The 18,706-nt window shown below is 45.8% G+C and overlaps 1 protein-coding gene across 1 annotated transcript in view; it reads right to left on the reverse strand.

The window, feature by feature from the left end:
* RASGRF1 (Ras protein specific guanine nucleotide releasing factor 1) overlaps positions 1-18,706 on the reverse strand; it is a 727,100-nt gene that overhangs the window by 42,771 nt on the left and 665,623 nt on the right. The window contains exon 26 of the mRNA XM_085644699.1: positions 15,787-15,855. Within this exon, the coding sequence (XP_085500825.1) occupies positions 15,787-15,855 (69 nt within the window). The remainder of the gene's footprint in view (positions 1-15,786; positions 15,856-18,706) is intronic.

Here is an 18,706-nt window from a genome sequence, read left to right on the forward strand (position 1 = left end):
ACAGTTACTTATCGGTAGTAGCATTACTCCAAAGTGCTTCCTCTGCCCAGATTATTTGTACCTACCCTTCCACCCTATGCTGACCAGGGCAACCTACAGGGATAGAGCCTAGTCAATGAAAACAGAATGATGGAAGGGAGTCATGTACGGTCTTTTTGATTGGAGCGTGTGTCTGCGAGGCTGAGTGCCTCTCATTAGAGAAGTTAATGCAGGCAAAGAAATCACTCAAAGTAATGCATTTACCAGTAAGTAATTAATGCATTATTCCATTTATGATATTACAAATGCGTTTTGGCTTTTTAGTAATAATAGCTGTGCTCACAGTGGAGCAAAAAAAATAACTTAATTTAAGAAGGTAACATGTTAGACTCTGGGCGGAGTCTTCTCACATAAAAAGATAGGACAATCCTATATTTTTATGTGCGCAGACTCCGCAGTCATAAAGATGCTACTAATAACTAATAAAATACCTTTGTGAATAGCAAACAATCTTAAACTTCCACAAAAGTGTAAGTTTACCTTTGCAAATCAGGCCCTCTGTCCTTTTACCTGGAATCACACACTTCCTTGCTTAGAAGGACTCTAAGAAGTCTCCTGAAGTTTACTTTCAAATCATTCATTTTCACTCTCATGAAGACATAAATTATTTGAAAGCGGGATCATGCACTCCGCGGAGGGAGAAGGAAACCAAGCAGGCATCTATTCAAACCTGAGAGCATCGAAGCCATCCAGGCCCTTGCTACACAGACAGGAAAAATACACAGTTTGACGCAGATAGAAAAAAACTAAGTAAAATCAATAAAAACAAATAAGAGTATGATTTTGCAAAATAATGGACTCAGGCAAAAAGGGCAACATAAAATTGATGAAAATAACAACTCCCTTAAAACAAAATAGGATATTGCCATGGTGTTCTCAATGCTATAAATACCTATCAGCATATCACATACTTTTAAGCCCACCACATGCATCGCTTTCCTTGGCAGGAGAGCCTTCTCATATTTGCAAGCTAATACTATCTCTAATCGCCATGGAGGAGCCATGGAAAGAATATATTTTAGGTATGGAGACGTCAGCACGGTTCTGTCCCTTTAAGAATTTTGAGCTCTGACAAGATCTTCCAGAATGTTCTTCCTGAAGTACAGCTGCTCAGTTCAGTTTTATTTGATATGCTTTGTGTAGGTCTCTGATTTCGAGCTGTCATCATGATGTACTTCTAGCAGAACAGGGCTGGCCACCAAAATTTGTCAGGGAGTGCCCACATGGCGAGGAAATCCTTATGCCTGCCTTCTCCAACCATGTTCCAGTTCATTTAAAACATACATTAGCCAGGAAATGGGCAGTAGCCCACGCCCCAGCACTGTATAAAAATCATGTAGGATGGGATGAGGACTCACCTCACCATAATATCCAGTTAAAAAATCAACTGACTGCACAAAGGCAGTACCCAGTTAAGCAAGAAGCTCAAAAACAGGTCAGGGAGATTTTAGATCAACTTGAATATCAGGGGGTGATTGAAACTTGCACCTCATCAATGAACAATCCTTTGTTTCCTGTCTCCAAACCAGACAATACATATTGTCTAATTTACAGACACTTAAATTCTTGTTGCAAAACATTTGCAGTGCAAAATGCACATGGTACAGCATTAATGAATAACATTGTGTATAACAAATATAAAACCACATTAGACATTTTAAATGGTTTCATTTGTCAAAATATTGCACCAGAAAGTAGATATTTGTCCGCTTTCTCAATAATGGGGACACAGCGTCAATTTTGTCGACTGCCCCAGGGATTCAAAAACAGTCCAGGGTTATTCTCAGTAAGGGTAACAGAGTTACTTCAAACTTATGATGATGAGGCATTGTCATATGTCGATGATATATATCTGACAGATGATGAACTGGATAGGCACTTGATTAGCGTGAGCACCATAATATTGGGCTTCGCCTCAGAGGGTTACAAATTCAACTTTAAAAAGTCAAGAATTGCCCACCTCAACATCCTTTTCCTAGGATATGAACAATCAAGTGAAGGCAAAAGCCTGGCAGCCAACTTTTCAGAAAAGTGTGCGCTGCTCCAACCGCCAAAAACGCTCAGAAATTTACAGTTGATTCTAGGTTTCCTGAATTTTGGAAGAACTTACATTTTAAATTACGCAGAAAGGGTTAAACCTCTCTACGAATTAACCAAACCTGATTTTAAAATAACACATTGGACACAAAAACATACAGAAATTTTGCGTTCACTCCAAACAGACATGTTAGCAACGAAATACTTGCAAACACGCATAAACGTACGCATCTTAGTGATCCGAATAATTCCGGGTCAATGCGGATTCACCGACTTAACTTTTAACGAAGGTGAAAAAGTACCAATTGCATACAAATCCCAATTGTATACACAAGCAGAAATGAAATTCACTTCTACAGAAAAAATTCTGACAGCAGTTCAAACCGCTGTAGCAAAAGAAAGAACCCTAGCACAGGGGAAACATATTATGGTTGTGACTCCCGTACCAGCCCTAGAGGCAGTTACAAAGGCTAGCATTCCAAATGCAAAAGCTTTACATCCGAGATGGATACAATGGGTTAATTCTCTTGCTGCAACTGATGTTGAATAAGTTTTTGATCCATATTTAAAAACACAAGCATTCCTGCAATATGAACACGAATGTCCTCAGCCTACTGAAATTCTCCGTCTTGACCAGTACGAATTTATAATTTATACTGATGGATCTGCACAGCCCGCTATGGGGAGTAAACAAGCTTACAGTGCAGCATGTGCTATCGTTAAAGGTCGAATGCGAGATGGCAAATTCAGACCAATGGTCACAAAAACCCAATCTCTAGGAGATTGTACAGCTCAGCGAGCTGAACTACAAGCATTTAAGATGGCACTTGAAAATACAGATCGCGAATTCCCCACACTGATAGTGTGCGATTCTTTTTACTGTGTTCAATCTTACAATGAATATTTACAGAATTGGATTCAAAATGGTTTCAAAGATGCAAAAGGTGGCACAATCAAGCACAAATTGCTTTGGGAACAAGTAGTTCAGTTGCGAATTGGACTACAAAACACTCACGTGATGCACACGCTGAGTCAGCAACGTGATGGCGTTCACGTTGAAGGGAATTCATTGGCTGATGAAGCCGCGAAAGGGGCTGTGCAAACGGCTTCCGTAGCTGTAATCACTCGTTGAAAAATGAAAATAGACAGTGAAATAATGCTGGCTGTCAATGCATCAAGCAAAGGCAGCGGTGCGGCATTACCTAAAAAGTTTCCACTCAAGTACTCATATATAATTGATGCGAATGGCGTTCCGTTTGCTCGAATCCCTGAAGTGGGGGATAGAGTAATTCCAAACAGGGAACGTAGAGCAGCTTTGATTTATGAAGTGCATCTGGGAGAGGGTCTGATACATCAGGGGATCTCAAAGACAATTTTAGAGTTAAAAGAGATGAACTGGTGGCCAGGGATGAATACTCTCATTCACATCTTCATTAATAACTGTATATCGTGCAAAAGAGATCGCAGTACAGAACGCCACCAGACACCTGACTACAATGTAGCCAGCCCAGTTCAGACACCATTGTTAGAAAGCATCAGACTAACGATATACATGCGTCCTCATGGACGAATGTAATCCCAGAAACACTAAGTCTAGGTTTCTATGGATGTGGCCTCAGTGCTTGGCTGACGCTCGAAGTGTTATAAAAGATTTGCGAGTCTTTATCGGCACATACGCAATAGGCACACTACATTCTGACCAGGGTCCTGCGTTTAGCTCTAGGGCTTACAAAGAAGCCGTGGCCAGTCTGGGCGTGGCATTGCGGTATTCTTCTCCATTCCATCCTGAGGGAAATTTTGTTGTGGAAAGAAAAAACCGGGACATAAACCAGCTAGGGTATTAGGTTCGGGTGATGGGTAGGTCAAATATTTATATGGGGTCCAGCACGCAATAAACAACTTGCCAAGAAGTTCTCTAGGGGGTGTCACTCAATATGAGGTCCTGTTTGGGACTAGAATGTTGGTTCTGGACTTAGATATGAAAGGCACAGTGGTGCAAAACAAACAATTTGATATCAAAGATCGTTTGGCTGTTTTACAGGACTTAAATGAACTAAGAACACAACAAAGCAAAGTGGTCCTGAAGCCAACCACCACTGAGAAAAATCCGGCCGTCCCAGCAAGGCCTGTCTGGATCTCAAAGCTTGGGGATCTAGTCAGAGAAAAGATCGCGGATAAGAAGGAATTTGGGCCTTCATACAGACAACCAGTACCTGTCCTAGCAATCCACGGATCAAGAACAGTACTTTTGCCGCCCCTTGTTGGTAAAAAGGAGAAAAGATTTGTGTCCATCGACCAGATCAAACCACACTATGTGGCCGATAATGAACAGTAGGCCAAGTGGACTCCGCCAATGTAGCAGACGCACTCCTCTAGCTACAATCCAAGAGGTTCAAACTGAGAGACTCATCACCTTTGAAGATTCAACAGTAAGAAATAGAGGACTAAGCAACAATGCTATGGACCTTGTACCTCTTGAGACCCAAATAACAGTTCGTCCAGATACACCTGTTTACAACGAAGTAACAAATTATCAACTGGTTCCAGCAATTTCATCAAAGACGGATGCAATTCCAACCATTGACAGAACTGCTTCTGGCTATTTCATGAACTTTGACACGTTTTCTGAGGATCCCAATGAGCCTGAAACGAACACAGAACAAGCAACAGACTTTTTACATCTACTGGAAAAAACTTATCTGGTTTCACCATGAATTGAAGTATGGATTGTTTTGGGAATATTCTTCTTTCTACTTTAGTTAGCTCTGGTCATAACTCTGGGTATGCTAATTAATGGAAGATATATTCAAATGGACACAGCAAGTAAAAGAGTGAACTTACTTCTCCAGCCACACAAATCATCCCATCGTGAAGCAAGAGACTTGTCAGCAGTGAACATCACAGTGATTCCTCTATCTGATGGTATAGTTTGGGACAAAACCGAATAAGTCATTTTTGGCCCGTCGGAGCTTTTGAAGATTCCACATTTATTTAAAATTTCATTAAGTGACTTTATCACCTCAAGTACCTTTACTGATGATTGGGACTTCGAGACTGTTAATAATATGATGTCTGCTCTAGAGATGTCAACTGCATTCACTAATAATGAATATTTACAAGGTTCATCAGACTATGAACAATTGTATTGTTATAACCACTATGGTCATAATTTCTTGCATAATTCTGCAACACCTAGAAATGTATTTATGTATAACCAATGGGAACATTGTCCTATGCCACCAAAGGGTAGCTCGAAAACAATTGCAATGAAATTTCTATATTTTTCAGGGTTTAATATCTTGAATGCAGAGACACTTTACTTTAAGAATGTCAACAAGACAGGAATGAAAAATATGTTAACGAATACCAAACAGATTTATTCTACAGCCTTTATTGCCCAACTGTCATCCCTGAGCAAATTATGTTTTTGAACGACACTGTCCAACAAACATCATGCCTTGGAATAGCCAATATAAAAGACATGAACACTCCGTCCATACCTGCACCTACAAGTGAAAGCACTACACATTGGGAGGTCGACGTACATACTATTTTGAATAATAACAGATCAGATCCTGAATGGAAAAAATGGTTGCTCTGGCCTTTAGACACAAACAACTGTCAAGATAGATTCCTGAACAAAAACACAAGGTTTTACCTTTCATAGGCCAGACCCACGTTATGTCCTAAGACAGCATCCGGGGGTAGTAACAACTTACAGTGTAGGGAAACTTTGCCTTGATTGGCTTCAGAAAGCTACACTAGAGGATGTAAAACAACACTAAACTTTACTTCAAGAAGGCGCAGACCTTAGGGAATTCTTGCTAGGACCAAGAAAACCGCGTCAAAAACGTTTCATATATGCCGGTATCTACGCTGCTTATAATGAAGCATGGAAGGTCACCCAAGCAGAGACTGCAGAACAAAAACGCGAAATTGATCGTATTAATTTAGAGAAATCTCTCTCTGTAGTAGACAATGGGTTAACAACTTTGTCGTCCAGGATATATTCTTTGAACAGCATTGTATCCTCTGTCATAGACATCATGGAACAAGACTTGGTCATGTTGCAACATGGTCAGTCACAGCTACGTTCTATCATGCTATTAGGCTGGACGCTTCAAAACCTGCATTCTGGCAATGTGCCTTGGCGTTTAATCAATACTACGTCATTGTTTGCAGAATTCAATCTCACTGATAGACAGATCAAACTGGCACAAAGGGGAACAGACTATACGGTGCTGAGCATTGAAAAACTGGAGAATTTACCATTCACAGTGGCAGAAAAACTAGCTACTGAGTGGATCATATATGGTAAGATTACTCTGCCTGTTACAACTTTCCATTTTCGGTATTGCCTAAAAAATATACCACCAGGCAAATATGAAAGGTTGGGTAAAGAATACATCAAGACATCCTGGGATTTACCTTACACACACACACACAGATGTTGGAGTGGGGGGCGTGAAGTGTTTCTTAGCGGTGAAAACTGTGAACACGCACTAAGCGGTTCTCTCCTTTGTCAGGGTATTAATTTACACAGTGCCTGTGACGGTTCCACTACAAACTTATCCTGCCACCTGCATGGTTCACCGGCAGCAGTGATTAATCCAATCTTTGGTCAACTTTCAAATGGGAGTTACATTATGTTGAATGATCACAGCTGCTGTGGCATGCTGCCAGGTATCCCATATCTAGTAACGGTTACATCCAGCGTCACTTGCTGCATGCAGGTCTTGTTTCCCCAAATAGACATAGTCAGGGAGTCGCCTTTATGGCCTTCACTGAATATCTCTTCTATATGAGTTGATACTCTAAGCAGAATGAAAGCCATTCTTTTACAAAAAACTGTGCCATTGACCTCTGCCAAAGAAACCTATGATCTCCAAGTCGCAAGGACTTCTGCAGAGATACATGTCCTTTTGTATACAAACTGCCCTGTGCATTTCTCAGAAATGTTAGGTCGTATCTTAAACATGTCTGATACGAGCGGTATTGTACATGTATTTAAGAACGTGTGTGCAGGACTGTTAGCACCTTTTCAAGCAGTCCTCGGAATTTTTCCAAACTTCGTGCACTCTGTGTTTGGTGGACTGCCGCTCCTTTTAGCACTCGTTGCAGGGATACTATTTTTGCTCCTACTGATACGATATGGCAAGCCAAATCATCAGCGACACCCAGTTCACCATGGAAAGAACTCTATTGGAGATGAAGTGTCGTGAGCGCATCGTCCAAATTCTGGGTTTACCTCGTCTACGAGAATTGAACACCACTTGGTTTCTGTCATTCAGACCAATCTGGCAAGATTGCATCTTTCCTGTTCTACGCTGCCTGCTATGCGGAGAAGAATGCGTGCTGGACATTTGTCTGACACTCCCATCAGTCATGCCTACGAATATCGATACTCTGCTGGACGCGATAACGGCCCATGCTATGTGTTGTCCCCAGCGGCTGCCAATCCTGATGGTGGCATTCATTGAGATCTCACAGACACAACAGGCTACTGCTGAGGTATGAGAGGAAACACCAGGAGCGCAGGTAACATCCAATCCGGACATTGCTGATGCTTCCCATGCTGAAGGCGATAGTTCGCATCTATGTGCTGTTGATCTTCTACACGAGGTATTCCAACTCTCACCCACAACGGTAGATGACTTGTTATCTACAGGATTACATTTTTTTTTATTTGTTTGCCATCCCCCGACACTGACTATTGATTCAAGCACACAGTGTTCCGGAGAGACTCAGAATTTGGCCTTCATTGTTTTTCAAACGTGATACTGACTTTGGAACTTTTTCTATGATTATATTTTTTTTCCTTCCCGTTGTATTTTTTGGCACAGTAATCTGCCTATAGTAGAACTATTCATAGAGAACAGAATTCTTTGATAACACTTCCAGGGACAATATGCCACCTTGTCATGAATAACATTTTGACTTGTGTAACCTGATATGAATGGTTTCAGTCCCTTTTTTCTTCTGTATTTACGAGCCATTTCATCACATGTATATATTTTGGTTAATTCTTTTAGCATTCCAATGTGATCCTACGCTTAGAATGGAACATTGCCTTTAATATGTACAACACTTTAAGCAATGGTTTGTAATGTATTTTTAGGACATATGTTTTAGATATGTTTTTAGCTTATTTTAGCAAACCCATGCAATACTCTGTTTTAAGATATGTTTAGAACATTTCGGATTTAGTAACGTCGTTCATACGAAACTGGAGTGGGTGTTGTGTGCAGATTTAGATTCTGTATATAGGTTTCCCGATTTATGCCCTTATATAGGTACAATTCACATTGCCCTTATTTGGACAGAGAAATCCAGCCCTTATTTACACATTGTCCGTACACACCAAATACAGGCATGGCCACCTACATCCGTCCATCCATGTCACAACAAATTCTTGGAAAACCAGACCCTTAAGCCTTTAGGAATTTCCCTCAGCTTGAATATTTTTTTTTGAAAATTTTATTGTGCAGAAAGAAGGTTACAATCACGGGCCTACAACCACCAGGGCCGGCCGCTAGTAGGTAAAAGATCACACAGTGCAATAAAGATGACTGGCCCACCGGGGCTCCGCACGATACAGAAGAGCAGACTGCACATAGAGGAAATCAGGATACACCCTTTTAACATAAATAACAACTTAAAACAAAGGCGAGGCAAGAAAACATAAGATGGGCGTCGGGCCACAGCAGGGGCACGTCCATATCCGACCACCCGATGGCGGTCAAAAACAGGGAAACAAAGAGGTAGGGCGGGGGGGAGAGACGGGAATACAAATCTATACTCAGATGTGTCGAATAAGTAAGGAACCATCAAGGATCAGGGGGACATGGCGACATCAGACGTGTCCACCAGGGGGGGAGCACAAATACTTCCACGATACGCATTCCACTGCCCCCAAATTCTGTTCCAAGCCCCGGGCTTACCACGAGCCACATAAACAGTCTTTTCCCTGAACATGCACCAGTCCATGTTCTCCTTCCAGACAGACACGGTGGGGGCCCGCTGCGAACCCCAAAGCTGCGCTATGTCCCTCTTTGCTATCATGTTCCCCAGGGAACCCCACCGCGTCTGGGCAGCATTATAGTCATTGGGCTCCCACACATTCAGCACACAACGACGCACCTCCGGCAACAGCGTGACCCCGGTGACTCGCCCCATAACCTCATGCACCTAACGTCAGTATTCCACCACCTCGCGGCACTCCCACAGGATGTGGAGAAAGGTGGCACTGTGCCCACAGCCACGCTTGCAGAGCCCGTCCTCAGAAAACCCCATCGAGACCAAACGGGGGCCGGTCACGTAAACGCGATGGAGGATCTTAAGCTGGACCAAACGGAGACGGGCCGGGATGGCCACCTCCTTAGGAGATGACAGCGCGGACTGCCAGTCCTCGTCGTCCAACTCAACTCCATCCCCCGTCCATGCCTCCCGTAGACGCACCAAGAGGTCAGCCCGATTATTTATCAACTTTTTATATATCAAGGAGATAGTACTATCGGGAACGTGACCGTCGAGTATGCGGTCCTCGAGGGGCGAAGAAACAGGGACCGTGGACCCTTCCCCAAAGACCGAGAGCAGGGCATGCCGAACCTGGGCGTAGCGAAAAAACTCCCTCTCACTAAGCTCATACTCGCTCCGGAGCGCCGCGAAGGTCTTGACCGCACCTTTAACCCACAGATCCCCCACTCTGCTAATACCGATCGTGTCCCAGTGCTCAAAGCCTTTCGTCGTCCAAAGGCTCCCCAGGCGGTCTGAGGCAAACAGGGGAGTAGCACACGTTAAACGCTCACCCCACCCCATCGCAACATTCGCCGCCTTCCACACCCTTACCGCAATCTTGGTAGGGCCCGTGAGGGTACCACCGGCAGATCGGGAATAAAGCGCTCTGTTATAATTACCGCCGGGAAGCAGGAATTTATCCATCTCATACGCCGGGTTCAGACCAGGAGCATACGTGGCATGGTTAATTGCCGACAGTTGGGAGGCCCAGTAGTACCGTCTAATGTCAGGAAGCGCGATGCCCCCGTCGTACCAGGGGAGGGTAAGTTTTGCCAGAGCGATACGCGCCCGCCCATCCAGACCAGTCTCCTCTGCAGGCTCTCCACCTCCCAAAAGTAGGCCACCGGGACGACATCAAATGAGTTCTGTAGTGCGTAGAGAAATCTGGGAAGGGACATCATTTTAAACAGGGCCGCGCGACCAAGCGGAGACAGGGGCAACCTACACCAACGCGCCGTATCCACCCTCAAACGTCGGAGTGGAGACAGGAGGTTCTGCTCATAGCGGACCGCCGGGTCCAACGAAGCATACACCCCCAGGTACTTAAAGCCGGATGAGGACGTTTGGATAGGAAGTAGAGGCGGCAAGACGGGAGGGCCACCGGAGAGAGGGTACACACAAGATTTAGACCAGTTAATTATCAAACCCGAGTTTTTCCCGAAGGAGGTGAGGACATCAAAGAGAACATTGAGTGACTGTCGCGGCGAGGTGAGGTACAGAAGTATATCATCCGCGTACAGCGAGACCCGATCCTCGAAGCCCGGAGCCCACCGGATCCCCCTGATAGAGGGCTCCCAGCGGAGCCAGGCGGCGAGCGGTTCTAAGGCCAGAGCAAAAAGCAGAGGGGACAACGGGCACCCCTGCCTAGTGCCCCTCCCGAGAGCAAAGGGCCTGGAAGCCCGCCCATTGACAACCACCTGAGCCATTGGTCCGGCATAAAGAAGCTTCACCCAGCTAAGAAATCCCTCCCCAAAGCCAAACTTCTCCAAGACCGCCCAGAGGAATGGCCACTCGATGGTATCAAAGGCCATGGTGGCGTCCAATGAAACCAATACGGCTGGTTCAGAAAAGTATTTCGCCCTAGCTAGGACACCGTGCAGACGCCGCAGATTAAGAGCGGTATTACGGTGGGGGATGAAGCCGCATTGATCCGGATGAATCAGATCACAGATAACGCTCAGCAAGCGGTTGGCGAGGACTTTAGCCAGGATTTTGGGTTCTGCGTTTAAGAGGGAGATAGGCCTATATGAAGCACAGCGGTCACGTGGTTTACCCTCCTTAGGAATCACGACTATAGTCGCCAGACGCTGGTCGGCGGGAAGGGAACCCCTCTCGTTCGACTCCTGAAACATACGACGAAGGAAGGGCGCGATTTTATCCGGGCGTAGTTTGTATAGTTCGATCGGCAGGCCATTAGGGCCCATGGCTTTGCCCGAGCGAAGGGAGCCAATCGCGGCAGCAATCTCATCGACGGCCAAGGGGGCATCCAACCGCTCACGGTCCTCGACGGATAAGCCGGGCAGGACAATATCCCCTAGTAGAAGACGAGAGTCGTCTTCATCTCTGTCAGACACCGGGGAATACACCGTCCGGAGGTGGTCAGCAAAGCACTCCACAATCTCGCCAGGCTCAGTCACACACACTCCATCCGCAACCCGGAGCTCTGGGACCACATGATTCACTCTCTCCTTCCTATCCAGCCAAGCAATCAATTTACCAGCCTTGTCTCCAGCATCATACAACCTACCCTGCTGCTCCCTATACATGGTCCGGGCAGCGTCAGTAACAAGGGACTTATACTCGAACTGTTTCAGGCTGAGGGCATGTAGCCCATCCGGAGAGACACCCGTCTCCAAGGCCGCCTCCAACCCCAAGATGTCGGTCTCCAGCTTCTCCACCTCCTCCGTCTTAACCTTCTTAGCCGCCACAATCTGGGATAGGGCATGCCCACGGAGTACTGCCTTAAAGGCTTCCCACAGGGACACTGCGGACATCACCGACCCATCATTCTCAAGGAAGTATTGGTCAATCGACTTGACCAGACTATAGCGGATCGTGGGGTTCCGCAGGTACCAAGGGTTAATAGGGGCGATCCGCCCAGCAGACCGCGTCCCAGTGTCAAAAAGCAACCACAGTGGGGAATGATCAGAGATACCCCGGGCCAAATGCTTAACCTCTCGAATCCGGGCAGTCTGGGCCGCGGGCATAAGAAAGTAATCCAATCTGGAGAGACTCCCATGCGCCCCCGAATGAAAGGTGTACTGACACTGTGTAGGATGCATTAACCTCCAGCAATCGACCAGACCGAAGGTCTCCATGAATCCGCCAAGCCACGCCTGCGCAGCAGGGAGGGCCCTGGGCGGGTGGCGATCCCGGTCGCCCGAGACCACCGAATTGAAATCCCCACCCATAAGCAGAAGACTGTCAGGAAGCTCAAGCAGCATTCGACCCAAATCTGAAAAGGTGGAGTTCTGGAGGCCCGGGGGGACATAGACAGAGACCAGGGAAAGGGACTGCCCCTCCCACCGCCCAATCAAAGCCACATAGCGCCCTCTGTCGTCCGGGACTACCCTGGTGATCTCCAGCGGAAGTGAAGATCGCAGGAGAATGCCAACCCCCCTAGAGCCAGTGGTGAAACCAGAATGGGCAACGAGTCGGTACCCCCCCCTGTTCATGGCATGACAAACGTTACCCACCAGATGCGTCTCCTGTAAAAACACCACATCAGGAGACATACGTCGCAGATACTGCAGCACAACACCCCGTTTGATACGGTCCCCCAATCCATTGACGTTCCATGACATCAACCTCAACCCGTCTCCCCCCATCCCCTCCAATCGATCAAGGGTCCCCCAGCAGATAGCGCAACGCCCAAGACTAGAACAGAACAAATACCTCGCATGAAAAACAAAACACACCAATCAAAGCCCCCCAATCCCCCCCAACTACCAACTCCCCCCACCCTGCACCCCTGCGACCCAAAAAACCACCCCAACTTGCAGTGTGCCTGTCGCCCCATAAACCCCATTCTACGGAAAGACCCCGGAGGAGGATAGGGACCCGTCCCCAGCCGCCCCCCACATAGATCATAATGAAACAAAATGCAAAAGAGAAGGTGAACCCAGCCGAACAGTACAGAATGGCACAATCAAGGACCAAAGTCACTCCGAGGGAGACCCGCCACCCTCGGTACCAGGAGAGGGCCCAGGCCGGTCCCCGCGGCCTGGCAACGAGTCAAGCCAGTCACTCACAGTCGCGGGAGAGTCAAAAAAGATTGTCCGACCTTCGTGCTCCACTCCGAGCCCAGCAGGAAAAAGCATGGAGTATCTGAGACCCAGGTCGCGGAGGCGACGCTCCACCCCCTGGAAGCCCATCCCCCGCTTCTGGACAAGTCGGGTGAAGTCCGGGAAAAAGTTAATAGACGCATTCTCATGGCGGACCGGGCCATGGGCCCGCGAGGCCTGCAAAATCACATCTCGGTCCCTGTAGTAGAAAAGTTTGGCAACAATGGGCCTCGGGGGGGCCCCCGGCCGCGGCCGACCGCCCGGAACTCGATGGGCCCGCTCCACGGCAAAGAACTTACTCAGGCCGACGGGGGCAAGATGCTTGAGGATAAGCTCTTCCACCAAGAGATCCACCGGGTGGTTGTCGGAGGACTCCGGGACGCCCACGACTCGGACGTTATTGCGGCGGGCCCGTCCCTCAAAGTCCTCCAGCCGCCGGGCCATCAGATCGTTGGCCGACTTGAGGTCGCCGAGAGTGGCCCGCTGGTCCGACACATCCGTAACCAGGGTGGACGTCCGCACCTCAAGCGATTGAACCCTCTCGTTGGTCTTGGAGAGATCCGCCCGAATCAGTGCGACATCAATAGCCACCGTGTCGAGTTTATGGGCCAAGGCCTCGTATTGCGTAGCAATAGTCTCCTTGATGCCGTTAATGGCGCCCATAATGTCCTGCAGGGACGGATCCGAGGGCATGGACGAGCCACCACCAGCCTCGTCCGAGGGGGCTCCAGCCGCTCCAGGGGACCCTCGCCCTTGAGTATAGCGATCCATGTTGTTCGTCTGGACCGGACCCCCACGGAGGGATGTCTTAGTCTTACGCCCCTCGGGGCCCCCCCTGCCACCCATGAGAACCACGCTCACCAACGGGGACCGCCGGCCCAGCGTCAAGGGGGTGCCGGCCACTCAGTCAGACGCCGCACCAGATACCGTGGTGCGGCCGGGCGATGAAACAAAAATCAACGGACACACTGGTGGCAAGCGGAGACAAGGGCATCCAGCGGAGATAAACACCCAGCCGCTCCAATCAGTGATGATCTCCAGCCCCTCAGGGATCCAAAAGTGAAACCGAAAGTAATGGAGCGGCCCCTGGCACAGATCCGCTGCCGCTGTTGTTCAATTACACCCCGGCTCCACAGGTCACCCTCGCACCGGGCACAGCCATCGATTGGGCCTCGAAAGTTCCAACCACCGTAGATCAGGATTCCCAGGTCCGATTTGGTTTCTGAAAGAAGGTCCACGCTCAGCCAGAATTCGCCTTCCAGATTCCGTCAGCCAAGTCAGGATAAATTCAGGATAAATTCCGAGGAGCGGCAAGGGTCCGGGGAGCCCTGTGCTCACGCGACCATCTTGGATGCGCTCTAGGCTCCTCCTCCCTCAGCTTGAATATTGATTTCTCCAAGAACTCAATAAGTATGCATGAACATCTATTCCTTAGGGGTTCATTCATGACGTTCCTCTGCCCGACGTTTACGTCAATACTGGCATTCCTAGACACCTTCAAGGTATAAATATACCAGCACTTGCCCTAGCAAACTACGGTTCCCGGAGGATTCGATCCAACCCCGATTCGTCACTGCAAGTTCGAAAGGAGATCGAGTTCCAGCCTGATGCACTGACCTAACGCTGCCATCCTACCAGAGAATCCAGTTCCAGTGCTCTCTGACTTCCCTTGCGGGGGGTTAGACTATCGAGTCCAGAAAAGAGATTCCAACCTCTCTCGTTCTAAGGTATGGAGCTGACTAAGAACTTAGAGAAACTTTTGGCAACTCTTAGCTAAACTAAAATATACATATACTTTAGACATAGCACCTACTTCAAACCTCGTACTGCACTTAGGTTAGGTACACTGGGGTAGAACAATTTACAAGCATCAGATGAGTATCACATTTTAGCTTATGTTATTTATGTATGTATTTTGATTAACATATGTCATAGCTACAAACCATGCTATTGCAGTATTATTTTATCTTACTGCTAACCTTGTACATATTGTACTTTGCAGTCTGTCTTACGATTGTAGCAATTCATATCTCTTGCATGAGAAATGAAACTGTTCAATAAACCCTTTTATTGAAATGCCCATCTCTCTATTTCTGTGCAACTCTGTAGAAACGAAGCATGCACGATTGACTGAGTGAAACTGTTATGTATTGTTTCCACGATTCTGAGACTGTTCGGATTCTAAAAGGAAACAAAGTTGTCATGTTTATGTGGCTGTCAGAGACTAATCCCTTCTTGTATATTCGAGAAGTTTCTAGTGACCTCTGAGTTAGCTGGCACACACAAGTAATTAAGTGTAATATACACGATAGAGACATACTGACCGTAGTCCTATGTCAAATCTATAGTGTATGTTATTCCAATGCGCAGAGCCTATCAGGGATATAGGAACTACACTACAGTGGCCAGGTCATATTGCAAATACTGTGCAAAAAAAGCACTGCAATGTGACCTGGCTAATGAAACATTTGCTTAAGATTTGCTACATTGATACATTGCAAGATGTGAAAGTCTCCTGTGGATGATACAGTTCTGTAGATGTAATCATGTGAATTATATAACTGTGTGCAATAACGTGGATAAAGGTTATTGACTTATTTCTATCAATGGAGATATGGGGGTTTAGTACCTTAGGCTGGTGTTCAATTTTGTATGCTGTCTGCTGGAACTGTCGAATTTCTCTGATAATATGTGAAATCTAAGAAGAAAAAGAAAGACAAGGTAAATTATTGCTATGTTCTTCAAGATGCACAAATAGATCAATGCACTGCTGCCTGTTAACACACACTCTGTGAGTCAGTTGACGATCTGGAAGAAATTCTTGAAAGATGATAAGAGAACAGCTACAGTGAAGAACAAGGATTGTTTTGGTAGGTTGGATGTAAATTTGTGGTCAACTGAGTGGCTGTATACAGAAAGGTAAATTGCTTACCTGTAATCCTAGTTCTCTTCCAGGAGAAATCTCATCAGCCGTAAGCATTGAATAGTCCAGCCCATGTGCGGGGACCCCGGAGGACATATTAAAAACAAAATATATATATAGGTGCTTCCAAAGTGTTTCACGGTCCATGACAAAGGCCCAGCTGAGCCGAAACGCGTCATGAGAGCCTTTTGGAAATCAAAGTGGAACATTATACATGCACGGGTGTCTGAGTGTGTCCCTCTTCTGGAGACACATTTCATTGATTGCATATATATAATAATATAATGTCCAGCTAACTATAACACCCCTCAAACCTATGGTTTTTTCAGGGAATATATATATATATATATATTCACTTAAAAAACCATAGGTTTCACACATGTTATTAGTTAGCTGCACATTTCACTCGTAAAAAACCATTGAAATTCCCCCGTTATAGTTAGTTCGGATAACTATAACTCGCGCGACCGCAATCCACTGCTGATGCTGTCACATATTATATTACTCATGACATGGTCAGTGACATCACTCATGACATCACTGATGACATCTCAAATGACATCACTGATGACATCACTGATGACATCATCCTTGTGATAGAGTGGCGGTCGCGTGAGTTATAGTTATCTGAACTAACTATAACGGGGGAATTTCAATGGTTTTTTACGAGTGAAATGTCCAGCTAACTATAACATGTGTGAAACCTATGGTTTTTTAAGTGAATTTGCAAGGTTTATTAAATGCTAATTCCTAACTATAACGTGTGTGAAACCTATGGTTTTTTAAGTGAATTTGTAAGGTTTTTTAAATGCTAATTTATGTATGTATTATTATATTTTTTATATATTTATTTTACAATAAACTACCTATGTATATAGTTATAGATTGACTGTATCCTGTAATATGGAATGGCTCAGCTCTTTTTTTTTTAATTTGGATAAAGTTGAACAGCATAGTTAATATCTTCTATAAACTTATAAACAGTTTAAAATGTCTTTTTTTTTTTTAAGGGTTTTTCACGGTGTGCGCACCCCGTGATTTTTTGAAAAAAAATAAAATGTTTTTTTCACCCTTCGGGATCCTTCAGGGACCCCCTGACAAAGGCTAGGGGGTCAGGAACTCTCTACCATGCCCCCTTTTCACGTTCTCCACCTTCCTTTTTCACTGTCACACACAAAATGGAGTCCAACACTTCCTGATTTCGACCGATTCGAATGTTGACTGACATCTAACCACCAATCAGAATTACGCTCGCGCACGGCACTGTGCGCGCACCGTGCGCGCTTATAGATATTTATGTACTTTTAACTGCAATTTTCTAAGGAACTACTGAACAGATTGACACCATATATGCAAAAGGCACATGCCTGACCTGAGGACTACCTCTTTGCCAAATTTCAAGTAATTCTGTTCAGCCGTTCGGGCTGTACCTTCGACTAAAGGTCCAATGGGAAAATGCATGGGGAAAACGCGTTTTGGGACCCCCCTTTTTTCTCAGCCCCCGCTTGACGAATCACCCCGAGACTTTCAGGGTAGGAGCTGAGCGGAGCGCCCCATTAGTTTTGAAAATTTTGCGAGGATTCGTCAACTGGCGCCAAAGTTATTCAAAATAGAATTTTCAGATTTCCTATGGGAACTCGGTCCTAACTATAACTATCTACTGGCGACCGCCAGTAGATAATATACACACGTATATATTTATATATATAATTTGTTTCTTTTTTTTTGCAGGTCAACTCTACCAACAACAACGCGGTACTGCGATGGGCACGTGCTTCGCCCCCAGCTACGCAAATTTATTTGTGGGTTGGTGGGAGAAGCACGTGGCCTGGGGAAAGAGTAATGACTTGTGGATGGATAAAATAACTTTGTGGGCAAGGTATATATATGACCTCTTTGTTGTTTGGCATGGCAGCCGCTCCTCGGCTGAGGAGTTCATTGCCTCGCTGAACAACAATGAACTAAATCTGAAATTTACAAGTAACATCAGTGATACATCGGTGACTTACCTCGCTCTGGAAGTATATATTGAAAATAACACCTTGTTAACCCGACTCTATAGAAAACCGACAGCGGGCAATGCGGTTTTACATGCAGGCAGCCATCACCCGTTGAGCCTAATAAAAAACATACCTTTCGGAAAGCTATTGTGCCTTAAATGCAATTGCACCACGATGCAGAGCTACAATAAAGCAAAGGAGAAAACTCTGCACCGGTTTGGAGAGAGAGGTTATACTAAGGCAGATTTACTGCAGGCAGAAAACAGGGTAGAGAAAATCAACATAGTAGATTTACTGGTAGCAAAGGGACCAAGGAAATCCATACAAGATGGCCCAGCAAGAATGATAACAAGCTACAATGAAAAATCCAGCAGTATTCTACAGATTTTTAGAAACAATTGGCTCATTCTGCAAACCGATAACATTTTAAAACCAAAACTTCCAGAACGCACACTAATAACATACAAACGATGTTCTTCAGTGGTGGACCAAACGATCCACAGCCACTTTGAAGTTACCCCGAAAATTCAAAATCGTCTGAGTATTGCCGAATTCTTTCCGTGCAGACGATGAAAGGCCTGCAAATTTAGTAGTAAAGTCACCACCTATCGGGGCAGACCAAGGGA

Source organism: Triturus cristatus, chromosome 3_1 (genome assembly GCF_964204655.1).
Source record: "Triturus cristatus chromosome 3_1, aTriCri1.1, whole genome shotgun sequence".
Lineage (NCBI taxonomy): Eukaryota > Metazoa > Chordata > Amphibia > Caudata > Salamandridae > Triturus > Triturus cristatus.